The 17,541-nt window shown below is 31.9% G+C and overlaps 1 protein-coding gene and 1 pseudogene across 1 annotated transcript; one reads left to right on the top strand and one right to left on the bottom strand.

Annotated features, from left to right (window-relative positions):
• Positions 1 to 1,002: 1,002 nt before the first annotated feature.
• Positions 1,003 to 10,626, top strand: LOC115231587 (transcription initiation factor IIA subunit 1-like). Its single transcript, XM_029801576.1, has 7 exons — positions 1,003 to 1,027; positions 1,061 to 1,162; positions 1,194 to 1,308; positions 1,360 to 1,562; positions 3,682 to 3,793; positions 6,359 to 6,501; positions 10,471 to 10,626. The coding sequence occupies exons 1-7, from the start codon at positions 1,007 to 1,009 to the stop codon at positions 10,624 to 10,626; spliced, it is 852 nt and encodes a 283-aa protein (XP_029657436.1). The 5' UTR covers positions 1,003 to 1,006.
• Positions 10,627 to 14,269: 3,643 nt separating this feature from the next.
• On the bottom strand, positions 14,270 to 15,027 carry LOC115231586 (annotated as a pseudogene).
• Between the last annotated feature and the right edge of the window lie 2,514 nt (positions 15,028 to 17,541).

The raw sequence follows: 17,541 nt of genomic DNA, 5'->3' as shown, positions 1-17,541 counted from the left end.
AATACAAATAAGTCGACCGGAGATACCCCACAATCTCCCCCAGCCGACCCTCCAACTCCTCATTATCCTGAGGCAGACAACCCGGCCAGAAATAGTCCCAAACAGGCCTCTCAACCCCCGCCGACAGATCAAGATTTTCACAACTTTTTTGCGCACTTAAAAAACGTTTTAATAAAATTGATTGAAAATTTCGCTGTTTTTGATGATTTGAAAATTCATTTTTAATTCTTTGGTTGTTTATAAACTTATTTTTGAGTTTATTTTTCAATTTTAATTTATTTTCTGTGGTAAATCCCACGCCAGACTTGCCTTGGGGGATTTCTACTGGCAGTGGCTCCACAATTCCCTTTGTTAGGCCAAGTCCCTTCCCAGGTTGGTACCCCATTTTGCAAAGGAGTTTGAATCCCACGTTTTCTGGTGGTAGGGGTTGGTTTAGTCCTTCCTTTAGTCTTTGATCTTGTAGTGAACGTTTGGATCTGTGGATTTTTTGGTTGTTGTGGTTAAATAGTTCTGTTTTTTGATATATTTCTAGTTTTATACGGCCTGATCTTGTTAGTAATCCTGGCTTTATGTTGTCGCTAAGAAATTATGTTTGATTTAATTAACCATTTAGTGAATATATCGTCGGACATATAATCTGGCAGATCATCCAAATGCATTTTCGAAAAGATTTAATCTCAAAGGAAATGAACCACAACGCAGGGAAGATATAAATTTTATTATTTATTCTAATTAATATTATATTTAATTAATATATTACTTTTAAATAAAGATTATATTTTTATTTATTTTCTTTAGTCTTTAAGCATATATAGTAAATCTGTATGCATATATTTTTTATCGTATTTTACATTTATTTATAAATTTATCTTATTTGAGTTTTTTCATTTGTTTATTTATATTAACAATTGTGTAATTTATTAATATATATTTAGTTTATAGTCTGGTTAACCTATTAAATAGATTTTATTAATTTCGATCGTTGTTATATAAGCAGTGAATTGCGATGTCAGGCTCTAATCCAGTTGTATGTTGCTTTTTTTTTCTTTCTATTAAATAGCTTCACTTCTACCAATCAGTAATCAGCAATGTCCTCACAAATGTCAAAGATCTCTTCATCAACGAAGGTCTTGACGAACAGATCCTTGTTGAACTCGATCAGGCATAAATTCTCATTTATTTCCCGCCTTTAGTCTTGGCGGGCTAAACTTGGGGCATCAAAGGCAGTGACAGGCCACACACGTGAGCGTCGGCATTACCTCAACCAATACTATCAACTACAAGCTCAGGCAACATTTTCAAATAATTGTATTATATTTTAAATTATATTATAAATATTTATTTTAAATATTTAAATAGCTTCAACTGCACCAATCCGGGGTCCTGCCAACTCAATTTTGATGCCTGTGGTGATGACATCAGAACAATCCCTTGCAAGCAATCCATACGCAATCCACAACCTGATTGGCCAGCCTCATGGAATGCCCAACCAGGCAGGTTACTCCTCAACTAACGAATCGACTCCATCAAAAAGAATGGCAATGAATCCTTCTCAGGTGGAAGTGATTTGGGACAATTTTTAGTATAATTTTACTGTTAATTCTACTCCAAATAATCCTCAGTATCCTGGAGGTAATAGATGATTTGATATGAACATGCTTTTGAGATTTAATTTTCTTTCTTTTTTTACTACTAAATTCAGGACTGTAGTGACCGTGTCTCATAATGAAATTTGAATTAAATTTATCATCGATTGCTCGCCGTTTCTATAATTCTCCTTTTTTGGTAAAAAATGGCATTTTTACGTAAAAAATTCTTTTTCTTCGCAAATTTTCTTACTCGCCATGTTTAAAAATGATTTCAAATATTCATATTGCATATCTTTTTTTGTAACATGAAGAAGTGTTCTAGATTATCTTTTGTTTAAAAAGTTGAAATTGTTAATTATCTTGTTGATAACGCTTCTCTAGGTTTAAGGCGTGTTTTAGAAATTTTTTAGTCGCGTTTTAAAAAATCAATTTTGAGGTTTGCAATTAACAATCTTAAATTAAACAAACAGAAGATTTTTGGAATTAATCAAATTCATACGAGAAGTCGTTTTTCGATGCTTTTATATTCATAAAATAATTTTGAAATCATTATCTGGATAGATTACATGTAGTCTATTGCTGTTTGTTTCAATGATGAAATAATTTTATCGAAAGAAACTGAATTTACTGCCTTAAACGGTCTTTCTGAATTTAAATCAAATGAAAGATGGCTTGAAAATCACAAAAAAGGCGTAATTTAAAATTAAGAATTTTTCATGGTGAAATGGGAATTACTCCGGATAAGATCAAAGAAAAAATCTGAGCTTAAAAATTTATTTTTATTTAGTTATATTTTTTAACAATTAAACACTATTAAAGAGTTCAAGTGTTAAACTCCGGCCACACGGATAGCCTGCGTATCTAAAAAAAAGTGTCAGTGGATACAATATCAAAATGTTTTCAGCACAGCAAATAGGAAAAAAGCATAAAGGAACCTACAAAGGAAGACCATAAATGAATTGGAACAAACTAAAGATAAATTAAGGATATCAGATCTCATAAAAAGAGAAGTTTTTACACTATACGTATCCAGAAATTGATAAACCTTATGAATTTCTTTTAAATGACAATTTAGACAGAACAATTACTGAAGATTTTTTTTTGTTGTGTAACCCTGATCTCACATTAGATTATGAGACCAGCAGCTTGCAGAAACAACAGCGCCCTTCCAGGTTGCTCCTATAGCACCTCCAACTACTCCCTCATCGGATCGGATCGATTCCGCGACGTCGGTGGCAGCAGACCAAGCGCGAAGCCGTTGCTCCCAAGGACTGAAGATTGTGAAAGAAATTTATTAGACATTTAGATGTAAAAAAACGTGTTTTTGATCTCAACAAATATTTTTCACATAACGATAATTTTTATATGAATATGTTTGAAAGTTAATATGTCACAAGCTTGGACGCCCAGGAATTGTCCCTCAAAGACCTCTTTGAGAACCTAGAGAAGATAATGTCTGGGTGGCACGTAAGGCAGTAAGTCTTAGTTTGCGGCTGAGAGGTGAGCGTGTGTGCGGGATTGAAAAGACAGGAATGTCGAAAGTCTTTATCTACCCTCTACTAACAGCTTTTTTTTAAATAAATATTTTTCTTCTTTCTTCAATGGCCTAAACGAGGGTGTTCTTTAAAGATGATGCAGAGTACAATCTACTAAAATCTGTTCTTGAAGGTCAAAAAGTTGATATATCGAAAGTTGAAGAATTCCGACTAAAAAAGAAAGCTGAAAATTTCATGACGCAACAATCCTCGGAGTCAGGTGATTGTTAAAAGATTCAATCGACCATTTCGCGGATTTTATTAAAAATGATGGCTTTGGATGACAAGAAAAGTGGATAAAGCACATTCGAAAGGCTGTGTTTTTATACAATCAAACGCCTCACTCATCCACAGGTAAATTTGTGCTTTTATTTTTCCGTAGGTGTAATCTTTATAATTTTACCAAAGGTGATTACAAATTTGATTTACCTCGGGTAGGCCTGAATTCTGCTTATTATAAAAGGATGAATAAAGAGATGGGCGTGTATCGATCGAAACATGAATTTAAGATCGAAGATAATGTATCTAATTATTATTACATAAAAATTCTTATTCAGAAGGACTATGGAACTAATCACTCACTATCTCTGCAAAAGTTTGAGCATCCATATAGAGATTCTGCCACTATTGTTGAAAAATTTTCCATCAATTTTATCAATGTTAAAAATAGTAATGATTAGTGAGAAAAGTGCATTCTAAACGCCTTAAAAAGATACATAAAAATAATTAGTTAATGTTTCCTTTGAAAAATATTTGATTATTATAGTTTTGATAAGGATTGGCATTTATGACAGCTGTCATGGTTTCAGTCTGAGCTCAGATTCACTAACGGCTCGCGACATAATAAAAATGTAAACAAAATATGGAAAAATGATCACGCAAAAAATTCCAATTGATTATTTTAGCTAACTTTTTGGTTTTTTAAATAAATGTTTCAAATATTTATTCATAATCACTTAAATGAATTTTTAAAAATCGTAAAATTTTTTTAATGGAAGATGCAATATTTATTATTTCTCACTCGCCAAATTCTCTTAATCGCCTGGTCTTAAAAATTCCAAGCAATTAAAGGAAAGCCGCAATGGTTTATAAATTATTTAAAATATTTTATTAATAAATAGGTGAATTTTTAGTTTATTGTTGTTGGAAATAGTAAATATTCTGAATATAATGCCAATAAGAAATACACTTTAAAACGCTTATTGAGAACTCCTCTTGTCCAAAAGTCATTAATATATTTGGCCGATTCATCTCTATCGGATTAATGAACTGAAAAAGTACATCAGTTGCTGTATTTTGTCTATTTTTACACATTTCTATCAAATTTATTATATTTATGTTACATTGTATATTTTTTTGCCAAGTTTTTTTTGCTTGTACTGAGCTTCGTAGTATTCACTGAGTCCATGGAGATGGAATGAATTCATTTTTTGTCATCGGTGACATAATATTTAAGGATTTATAAAAATCGGCTTTTTACGTGCTGACGATGGTTATTGATACTCTTTTATATTGCGTCAACAAAGTTTATTAAAATATATTTTCAATACTGTACGATCAGTGCATAATGACTCAACGTGTATTGTTTCATTGAGATTAGAACTGGATACAATGAAGATCCATTTGTATATTTTTAACAACAGAAAAAGGAAACAAAAAAAAGAGAAGTTAACTAAATTAGATGAGTCGCCGAGCGAATGGAAAGACAATTTCCATGTAATATGGCGAACGATATTTGCTGAAAAATCCAGGTCGTTTCATTTTTCTATGATCTTTGGTGTTTAAGGACTTTCATTTCGAAATCTGTTTACATATTGAGATTAAAGCGAGAAGATCATCACAAACCGGTAGGAACACAGATTTAGGCAGGCAAGAATCAGGGAAATCTGAATTTAACCAAAAGATCAGAAAAATTGCAAATTTAAATTTTTTCATACACAGACGGCTTGTTTTATTTTTCCATTTATAATTTTGTTTTTTATGTGATCGAAGATGTACTTTTCTTATCTAATAAGTTTATTTTTATTGCCCATTGTGGAAAGTGAGTTAAATTGACATATTTTATTGACTCTTTCATTTCGGGAATAAATGAAGTGATCGACTTTTTTTCATTTTTCTACAAATTGGGCACTTGTTCTTTCATATATAATCTAAAACCATAACCATTAGAAGTGACTGGAAGGATAAACTTACTTTTGACATCTCCTTTCATCGAGTAGGCATAATTTATATCGAATTAGCTCTAAAATCGAGGAAAATTGTAAATAGTCACTAGCTCAAACCCCGATCTTGTTTATCACTTCATGTCACGTGACTCATAAAGCCTCTTACCAGTCACTATGTTGAAATTTTCGAATAGTTCTAAAATTAAATAAGAAATCTTTGTAAAAAAGATCGATTGATTTGTCCATATCTTTTTAAATGTTAACTTTCGATAAACATAATATTCCTGGAAAGACTGGCAGTCAAGCCAGATGTAATTGTGAAAAGGGTCTCGTATCTGAGTCAGCATTATTTGTTATTCCGAACTAATTTTGATATCACTGAAAATCCGTCGAAAGTTTAAAGTGGTTTAATCTGCGAATTACTTCTGAGAATGAGGAATTAATGATTAATCAATTTTGTTACTACGATGACGCTATCGAAAAAAACTTTTATAGATATGCAACTCGCTAGAGGCATATATTCCACTAATACTCCTTTTTCTGTTTATCTGGATAATTTGTCTACAATTTTGAGAATTTGTGGAGCCTAAAATATTTGCCATCGTGTTAAAAAATATTTGCGGCTGATAACACCAATTTCTGTCGCTTTAGACACAACTAATTATTTTTAACTATCATCATTAACAAACCTTTTAAATAAATACGATTTCTATTTTTTTATTTATTTTGTTTTTTTATAAAAAACATTTATTCATAAAAATCTGATTTAAATCAAACAAATCCCGTAAAAATCAAAAAATCTGAATCAAAATTATTAATTTTATTAAATTAAAAGGGAAAACCATTTACTAACGTGAACCATTTACTAACGTTTACTAACGTGAACATATCAATTCATGTTTTATTAAATCTCCGAAGAACTATTTCACGAATTTTGAAATAAGAAAGAAATTATTAATAAGATAATAAATATAACTTAGTTTTTGAAGAAATTAAGAATCATATTTCTCATTAATGAGACTAATCAATTTTATTTTTTAATGAATTCTTAAATATTATTAAATTTTAGTTGTAAATTTTGCTTTTTATGGAAGGTTTAATCATATGGGCGCCCCTGCAGAAAATAACAGTACGAGTCTCGAGGAAGCAGGAAATTTTTCTGTCGGGGTGTACGAAATCACGGAAAATTTCGTGATTACTCCTATTGATGGAGTTAGAAAGATGCCAACAAACCTCCACTCATTGGTAGTTATCATCAGTCATGTCGACGGCTCTGAATCCACTTGGATCTCTCATGTCGATGCTACTAAGAAGAGCATGGCTCCTCAATTTGTCTGAATTTCCAAGAATGTGAAAAATTGGCTTTTTGCCAAAAGTATTTACCGACTGGAACGAAAATCGCAAAATCTACTTCTTTGGTGGACACTTATTGCTTTGTCCCTGGGCTAATTTCAAAACCAGTTGGGTAATTGTACAAAAAGCTCATTGATGTTTACAGTAAGTATGCCATTTGTAAAGGAGTTAAAAATGCAATAAGTATATTCATGTTTTATATTGGAATTTAGATATTTGTGAGGCTTTCAAAGAAATTTGTTCAGAAATCGGCTTTTGCGAGATTCTACAAACAGATAATGGAACTGAGTTTAGGAATAAATATCTCGATTCTTTTTGCACGAAAAACAAAATCCAACATATTTACGGAAGACCAAATCATCCTCAATCACAAGTAATGACACAATATTTATCTGTTTCAGGGTATCGTGGAAAGATTTAATCAAACTTTAACACGAAATCTTTCAAAGCTGATGAGTGGAGAATCAACTAAAAACTGGATCCAATTTATTAAACGAAGCACTTTTACATATAACACGACTATTCATTCTTCTATAAATGAAACACCATTTAAAAAACTAAGAGGAGTTTCTGGTATAAACACCGTCATTCAGGATGATAAAAGTTTTTTTAGGATGATAAACATAAGCTAGACAACTTGGATGCTAGTGATTTTATATTGAATTTTTCTCCACCTTATTTAAATTCACCATATTTTAAACGTATGAATAAAAAAATGAATGTTCATCAATCGAAATACGATTTTTCAATTGGGAGCGGAGTATTTTTAGTGAATAATTGTTAGGTTAGAGTTCTAAAGGATTTTGGGACAAATCCTTTCCTAAGGCTAAACCGATTTGAATCCCCATATGGAGAACCTGCTGAAGTTGTTCAAATTTTGTCAAACAATCGACTAGAGGTCTATTTTATTATTATTTTATTTAACAGATTAAAACAAGTTCAGGGAAGTCTAAAATAGTTAATATGAATCCAGTTAAAAAAACGTAGACGCTTTATTTTAATAAATTTTTATTGTTGAAACGATTATTGATTAGAAATCAAAAAAAAATGCAATTAAATTAATTATTTTATTTGACAGTCACCATGACAGGCATTATTACTATTGACAGGTGACATGTAACCACCATGGGATGGGTAGCTCGTGTGGGACGCGACATAATAACTGTTCTTTGAGGAGGATTATGATTGTTGAACCCATTCGCAATGAATTGTGTCAGTCTTGAGAAATGGGTGGAAGTAGAATGCAAAGAACGAAAGCCGTGTTGAGATTCAAGAAATGGGAGGAAAGGTTTTATGATGCTCAATACTACCCGTTCTGTTATTTTTGCAACCACTGAAATCAAAGAGATAGGTCGAAAAGAAGAAAGGTCAGAAGTACCTCGATTTGGTTTTGGAATAGAGATGATGGTAGATTTTTAACAAAGCATAGAAACCAAACCATGATTGATCGAGTAACGATCAAATTAGTCAGAGCCGGAAAGCCATTTGGACCCAGATTTTTTAGATGGTGGATGTCAAGACCATCCGGACCTCTGCGTTAGAATTCCCCGAGTTAACAACAAGCTGCTTGGTAAGTGATTCTGGGATGTTAACAAAGTGTGTAGAATTGGCATTGGAATTATAATTAGATTTTCTTATGAAACGGAGATCCTTTGGGGTAGGAAGGTGACTGATTTTTGCATAATGACGAATTAAGATGTTACCTGCATATAAGATCCAACTAAACTGTAAATCTTTCAAATAAAAAAAAACATAAAGTTGTTTTGCATTATCAGCAATATGCAAGACAAATTTAGATTAAATGATCAAATTAAAATTATTAACCAATACCTTTTATATGTTAATTCAGCAATTTAAATAAGTTTAAAGCGAGTCCCTCTGAGTGAAGTTAGGTGTAATTTGCCAACAACTAAGTTAAACTAATCAAATAGCCCTTCATTTTGAATTAATTTGATTATATAATAAATCACTTCTAAAATAATAGCATGCGTGTCTAGTTCGCATGGCGAGAGGCTGAAGCGATCGAGGAAGAGTTAAACCGTACTATCGCAAAGGATATCTGCAAAAAAACCATCTCGGTTCGCAGGCGACGCTTGTGAGTGTAGACATCTAAGACTCGATCTCCTAGGAACCGGAGCCGTTATAAATTATATGCACATATTAAATTTACTAAAAAAAGAATTCGGTCAAGTGTTGAAAGTAAAATACTAAGTCGCCTGGCAAAAAAGTAGTCTTAACTTTAAATTCACAAGAATTGTATTAATAATAACGGAAAGTGTCCTGATGAGTTGACTTTATTCCCGTTCAGGGAGGGACTGGCCCTCGTGTAAGATGTTACCTGCGTAGACTCATTTTTCTCATCATCGCTGGTCGACTTCGCTTCCCGTCCTGGATCTGTATCTACCCCTGTCGAATCTAGGAAAACTGCAAAATATGCCTTGTTGACCGATACCTGCTGCTTCATCTCCCTGACTTTCAAGACCAGTGTGATAATTGGACTTAAAGCGCTCTAACTACTCTCAGAGATTTGTTCAGTCATCTCTAAGAGGAGTCAAGAACTTAAATTTTCTAACAGATATCGTTCACGATATTACGTCGGAATTGCCTGTTCATCCGCTCGCGACTAATTAAAACTAGCGAACAGTTCTTTCATGTTTATCTTTTATCTGTTGGTGCGTAAACAAAAAACGACTAATCTTTCAATTTTTGAATCTTTTCAAGAAAGAAACACCTAAATATACTGCACAACATTCAGTCTCGCAGGATGAACTAATTTTAAATTGAACAATGCATATCACTGTTCACAGAGATATTTAGTTGGAACAAAAGCAAATAATCCTGATTTTTGATTTTCCAAATTATTCTAATTAAATTCAATATTGATATTTGGATTTTATCCTACACCAAAAATTAATTAATTGTGGAGATTTAAATAAGAATTTGCATCGAAAGAATTTTTTATATTAACAAATTATTTTTTATATTTGCAACTAAATCATAAACTTTTATGAAAAAAGGATTGACAAAAAGCTCAAGACTGACTTCATACTTTTCAGGTATATAGTTTTGAATTTCTTTCTTCAATCCAGTAAATGTAGGCTTACCATCCGGCCCCGATAACCTGGACAGTCTCGGATACCGGGGCCTTTATTTATTATTATTTAATAATGTGGGATTGTGATCAACTATAAAATAATATTAAATTTTTTGAAACTATGCCTTTCCTGTCAAAGAGAAAATATATTTTTAACCAAGCCATTAAAAAGGAATATTCATTTCTTAAAAAATGTGAAAACGATCATACCGCTGAATGCATGCTGTGCTATTTGCGTTTCTCAATTTATCATGGACGTCGCTCTGATATAAAGACTCACGTATCATCAAAAAAGCATAAAATATGCATTTTAACAGCACCTCAATATACTTGCATTGAATCATTTCTTAAGAGTAAAAACTATTTACTTACTGCAAAAGAGGCAGTGTTTGCATATTACACCGCGCTCCATAACATATCATTAAATGATTTAAAAAATAATATTCAGGAGCAAAAAGATGGTTTTTTATTCTATTTAAAACAATAACAAAACTCAATGATATAAATAAAAATAAATTTCAGCGTGGATTGTTGTTGGATAGAAATTTCAATGGTCTTTATTGCTCTTGTGTGTTGTATTTGGAATTATGGGGAAACAATTATGGCAGAGGGGAATCCCGGATTTTTATTATAAATCAATAAATTTCCCGAATTTCTATAGAATAATAAAGTGGTAGGCTTAAGTTAATGGGAAGTTAGATGATTTTCTAATTTCCTATTTCATTCAATTTTAGATGGCAGATGTTATCATTCAACTTATCAAACATCGTAAACTTTTCCACAAAACGCTGCAAAACCAACATACTTTTTCGCGAAAAGTCACGTCTGGCAATAAGGTGAATTTTGGATGTATTCCTGAAAAATGGTACTCCGAACCTGAAATAAAGTAATATATCAATTCGGAGGAATGTGGTAATCACATTATAATTAAATATAAAAACTTTTTCAGATAAATTTGTATCAAAAGTGTCACAAAATAATTTATTTTTGAGTGTTTTGGCAGTTCGAACCATTAAATGTATTCCCCGATAGTTTGCAGAAGAGATAGGTCGTGTCTGCCTGGATTATTTTCGTCATATTTTTAGTAATAAGTATCATATTCACATGAATCTTATTTTATTGACAATTAAAATACTCAAATAAACAAAAACAAGAATCCAAAAATATTTTATTTAACGGATCTCGGATATATTTTCCACATTATAAAACTACGACTTCGAATATGCGCATTAAACGCCAGCTTGTCGACGATTTATAATTCTTTATTATTTTTTGAATATTTTTTAATTTGGATTCATTTTACTGTGCTTTAAAGAAACTTTTTAACAATATATTCACGAAAAATAGCAAAAATAGCGCATGTACAAACATTGACATATAAGTAACAATTTTTGTCGTAACAAAACAGATTTTTTACTATTTCTTAAAACAAAGAAATGTCAATACTATAAAAATATATCAAATCAAATCTTTCAAGAATATTGGCCAATTCCATATGAAGATTTTGTAGTTCCAAACCAGAAAGCTCGATACCTCCATCTATCAATCAAAAAAGACGCCTCCTCATTAAACAGTTTCAACAACGAACAAACAGAGGAGACCAACGCAACCGTAATAATAATTGTGACCGGTTGAATACGAGCCCAGGTTGAATACGAGCCGTTAAACGATCCGTTAATGACGTTAAAGTGGCGTTAATAGGGTTAGGGTTAGGGTTAGCAAGAAAATAGCAGAGACTTAGCAAAGCTAGAATAACTTCACGATATAAATTTTTTAATTTTTTCGAATAAAAACTGTTTTCTTTAGTGTCATTTTTATGTCATTTTTATGATGAATATTAATTGGCCTTCTGAATCGGTATATTAATTATCGATTTTTTAACGGCTCGTATTCAACCGTATCTAATTATGAACCGGTCACAATAATTAATTTTGATATTGAGGAAAAAAAATCTTATTAATATATTAGGAATATTTGTATTAATTAACCATTAACTAATGATTTTGATATTAACCCGATCTTCTTGCGGTAAATTGCCAGTCACATTAAATTTAGCACAAGAAATTAGTTTTGTCCCTTCGTAGAGTCTCCAAGTTAATGTGCTTGCAAATACCTAACTAAATAAATTGAGTGAAATACAAATGGAAGATAAAATGGTATTTTTTCTGACTTTTTTATAAGTATTTTTTGATTTTTTGAAACTGGACACCCGGATTTAATAAGCGAACATATATTTCGCAGTTTTTTTATTAAACAATGAGTTTCGGTGTAAATATCTAAACTAATCTTATCATGAGCTTCCGCTAGAAATAAAAAATATTTTTATAAACCAATGCTTATCTCAGCTTGAGCGGTTAAATTTTGATTTTTGTAAACATGGCATGAATTCTTATCACAATCTGAGATATTAATATATGTTATATTTCCAGTTCCCCCACAACTTTTGAACGATATCCGATCAGTAAAAATATTTGAAAACAACACAGAAATTAATAATAACATTTTATTCCAGATCAGGTTGTCCTAATTATTTAAATATCTTTTTTATTTTATTTTTAATAATTGAACATATTCTAATCTAATATAAATCAATTTTAATTAAAAAATCTTTATAAACCACTCATCATTTTTACACATTTTATTGACATATACAGTCCAATCTGTCACACAATACTTTTGTAATATCATTTCAATCTAGACATACATAACATCCTATACCCGACTAGTAACACTGATCTCACTATAATTATCTTCCACAGTCATCAGGACATTGGCACGAGGAGATCAGTCTCGGCCATATGTGCATCACTGAAGAGGATTACTCAATACACCTTTAACAGTCAAATTCTAAATATAAACATAGAAACAACCTTTTGTTGAATATTATGATAAGATTAAGCAATATATTGACTACTATCTGACAAAAGCACTTTCAGTATATCTGTAATAAGTTGAATGACACTTTTCGATATTAAGGGTAATATGCCCTCACTGACATCGTTCTCAGAAACCTTCCCGAACGAAAAATGTCAGTTGATCACGTGGCCGCTCTGGACCTTTGGGATTCATTGTACAACAAAAGACCCAGTGACCCGTGTATCCAAGCTCAATGGGACGTCATTTCTTGTGAAGCTCTTGACGTACATCTACGCAAAAATTTCGATCAGCACAGACTTGCATGTCTCCGCGCAAGCTGCTGCACAGGGAGTGGGGCCTGGCTGGATGCTCTCCCTGTCCCTTCCACCGGTAACCTACTAGACAAAGATTGCCTACGAATTGGTTTATCATTGCGTCTTGGATTGGAAATCTGCGAAATACACAAATGTCGTTGTGGTGCTGTCATTGACCGTTTTGGTCTACATCCCCTTTCCTGTCGTCGCAGTGCAGGGCGCGGACCACGCCATGCAGCACTTAACGACGTTATTCAGAGGGGGCTCACGGCCGCTGGGATTCCATCAATCCTCGAACCCGTTGGGCTTGCGAGGGGAGACGGAAAAAGACCCGACGGCCTATAGACTTTCCCGTTTGAGTTCGGCAAGTCTCTGTTATGGGATGCGACGTGTTCAGACACTTTCTCGGAGCTCAACCTTCCTTCTTCAGCTGTCGAGCCTGGCTCAGTCTCTCGCAAAACCGAGAAGATGAAGATTGGAAAGTACAAGGAGCTCTCTGAACGGTATCTGTTCACTCCCATCGCCGTCGAGACTTCCGGCGTCATCGGCGAAAAGTCTCTTTCCTTTCTAAAAAAGCTTGGCCGCATGATCTCCCATAAACGGGGAGACCCACGCGAGTCCAAGTGGCTTTTCGAAAGGATTTCCTTGGCCATAGTACGTGGAAACTGTGTTTCCATTTACGAGGCCGGGAATTTAGTTAGTTAATAACTATTTGTTAATTTCATATATCTTTTGTTAAAAGGGTAATATTATAAATGAACAAATTTGATTAAGACATCAGAATACTCATCATTGTGGACATAGAAATTTGTTCTATGCTTCAAGATATTCAGCACTTCGCTTGCACGAAAGACCCTTCTTTTCTCTCGTAAATAAAAAATGATAATATTAAACATCACTGTCATTATTAAACAAATCAAACTGCAAACAATCTTTCTGTAAGATTTTCTTAATAAATAAAGTATTACTTAAACTAGTTTAGAAAAGATGATTTTTATAAATCTAAAAACTCGATAAATTAGACGTTTGACTGTAATTAATTGTCATAAAACAGACGTGACTCTTAATTTAAAATTGGTTGAATTATTTCTACCCATTCACACATAAATAAAAATTTGATTTAAATAAAAAAACTGACCACTAAACTGAAATTTCAAGACAAAGAACAACCCAAAATCACACGACTATTTTACACAAAAAATAACAAATTTAAAAGTAAAATAAATTAGTTAAATAAAGAAATCTTAATTCGAGCAACAATTCGTCGATTTAGTGGGTTGACTGGCTCTATTTTCCGTCACTTTATTTATTCGAATCCCATTGGACTAATCACACATAAATCAACAAACACACCTCATCAGTAAGATCGAACAAATTCGATAGTAAACGATTATAAATCGTCTCAGAAGTTTTTAAAAACGCCTAAACTTATAGAAATCTTCCAACCTCTTTGACATTACTCCCTGTCTTGGCAGATGTCTCAATAAACAACAAATTGAACTCTTCTGCCAATTTTTGTCCTTCTTCAGTCGTTACTACACGTTGATCCACTGCATCCCTGGAAAATATTTATTTAAATAAAATATAATTTATCTCATATTAATAACAATTAATTTAATTTTGGTTAGCCGCATTAAATACATTAAGCGGCAAACTAATTAACTTATGTGGTGCCATTACGTTTTATTTCCAACGAGTGTTACAACCATATTTTCACTTGCATAATTCTTGATATCTTTCAACCAATCTGTCACATGTTTAAATGTTTCAGGCCTCGTCACATCGTAGACTAATAAAGCCCCTGCAGCCCCTCTATAGTATGATCTTGTTATTGAACGAAAAGACTCTTGTCCGGCCTAAATAAAGAACATTGAGACCTACTGTGTCCCAAATTTGCAATTTGATTTGTTTATTCGCAATGGATATTACTTTTGACCCAAATTCGACGCCTATTGTTACTAATAAGGTCAAAGACCGATTGTGAGGTCATGGACTTGCTGGAATCGGCCGTCTGTGAACTGTAAGAGAAGACAGGACTTGCCAACAGCTGATAATGTATATTTAAATGGGCTTACCAGAGTCTCCAATCACAATATATTTAAACATATAATCATAAGACATGACCACTAAAACTAATAATAATTAGCAAAGTCAGATATTTATTGATTAATTTAATATAAGTTTAATTAAATTATATTTAATTAATAATATCAAATTATTTTCATATTTGATTATTTTTAAGTGTTTCTTTTGACTTTGGGTACATTTAAATTAGATCACCAACTCTACGCTCTTTGTTGACAAAACGAATTAAGCTTTTTAGATTTTTAGGTGATTTTTTTAATTAGGTCAATTTTTAAATTACTGATTTTAGAAAATCTAAAAATATTTCAAAGAATTTTTAATTACGTCGAATGGAATGCTCTTTGAAAATAATGTGAGTTATCTAAAAAAAATTTTTGGCAATCGAACAATTATCAACCTATTCGGGAAGTATTGGGAATTCACATTATTTATAATTTACTTTTCGCGATATAGCATAAATTTTAAATATTAATTGAAATTAATAAAACAGATAAAATACATTTCCTGATTTCAGTTACGGCAATTCTGATTTTGATCGCTAAAAATCTGAAATAGATTGAAAAACTTTATAATTTTATTCCCAATAAGCAAGTTAGTTTAAATTGATATTTAATTGGTTCTAACAAATAAATGTCCTTAAAATGAAGAAAAACAACTAAATTCGTATCAAAATAGTAATTCACATGGAAAACGTTGCACATATTTAAAGAAGTGCATAAAAAACAGGGGTTTGTTATTATTTTAAAATTCAATCAATAATAAACATCAAATAACATTTTAACCGAAATAATTAGTTATTTTAATCTTAGTTTCAGAGTTTTGTCGGATATTATTCGTTAAATTTAGTCAAAAATTTTAGTAAAAAGATCTTTTATTTCCACTACAATATTTTCAGAATTTTCAGTTCCCGAACATCCATTATAGATATAATTGTCGGACTTTTCGCATTCTACTTCAATTGTTTCGTCTTTCGCATTCGTTTTATGGCATCCCGCTTAGTCAAGTAATAATAATAATTTTCTGTTGTTTTTGCAAAAAAATTCACTTCAGGTCCATAAATTTTCAGGTCCATTTTTTAGCACTTTCACGTCGATTTTTTTTAAATAATATTTTACGTGAGATCATTGAGGGGAGTTCGATTTGATCGGCTTTTGTTTTCGGGGGTTTCATGATTTCTTTACACCGAATGGAATCTCAACTTTTTTGAGAATGATCCAGCTCAGGAATGCCAAGGCCAGATGCTTTTAGATGGCAAATAGATGACAAATACAATAATCCAAACTCTTTGGCGTCAAAATTTTTTAAGCACCAAGGTTTCTTTTCTTTCCAATAATTAAGGTATCAAGTTTTTCCCTAATTAAACTGCAGCATAGACCAGGAATTCTCAAGTGCGGCGCCTAGGATTTAATTGAGGGGCTTATTTTTCTATAAATATTTTATTTTTTAATTTAATATTTTTAAATTTTATGAATAAAAAATTATCACGTTTTTTTATTTGTTCCTGTAATGTCGAATTCTAAACGTTCTCGAAAAATTTCGAGGAAAATAGGATTTTTCAACACATCTTGGAAGAACAATATTTCATTATCGAGTTCAATGGAAAGGCTCTTTGCCTAATATGCAATTCTATTATTGTAACTTTAAAAACGTATACAATCGAACGGCACTACCGTTCCCACTCTATTCTTTATGACAAATTCACTGATGTTTCTCGGACGAAAAAACTAAAACAAATGAAAGAAGATTATTTAAAGCGATCATCCACTTTCAAAAGTGGCACATATTCGTCTAATATTAACAAAATTAGTTAACTATTGGCTTATTCTGATGGCGAATTTATAAAACGGCAATCGAAATATTTGCATTGAAATGTTGTTCGCCCGCTGTTTTCGATATTACACATAAGTTACCTGTAAGTAACGATACTGTTACTAGAAGAGTCAGTGATATATCTGATAATCTGATTAACGAACTTTCACAGTATGCAAATTGTAATTTTTTGAATTTGTAAAGATTTTTAATATTATTCTTTTGCGAGTGATTGTTCCAAATATATTTCAGATATCGAACAATTAGTAGTATTTATAAGGGGACTAACATCTGACTTTCGAATATACAAAGATTTTTTTTCATTGTATTCACTTCACGGAAAAACTAAAGGAACACAGATTTTTTCAATTGTGAAATTAATTGAAGATTATCAACTGGATCCAAGGAAATTAGTTTGAATTTCAATTGATGGAGCGCCTTATATGATTGGCAGTAAAACTGGTTTTCGTGGACTTATGAATAAATGGAGGTGTGATAATAACTGGACTCCAGTATTATGGCATCATTGCATTATTCATCAGGAAAACCTAATTTCCAAAAATATTAAAATGGAAAATGTTTCTGAAGTAGTGATAAAAATTGTCAATTGCATTTGGGCGAACGCCTTGAATCACCGAAAATTTAAAACATTTTTAACTGAAACTGATTCGGATTATGGCGATGTCCTTTTTTTCAGTAGTAAGATGGTTAAGCTGTAGCTCTTGTCTCAAAAGGTTAATT

The sequence above is a fragment of the Octopus sinensis genome, unplaced genomic scaffold (assembly GCF_006345805.1).
Source record: "Octopus sinensis unplaced genomic scaffold, ASM634580v1 Contig18742, whole genome shotgun sequence".
NCBI lineage: Eukaryota > Metazoa > Mollusca > Cephalopoda > Octopoda > Octopodidae > Octopus > Octopus sinensis.
Note: the sequence above shows the minus strand (reverse complement) of the source record. Positions and strands in the feature narration are given on the sequence as shown.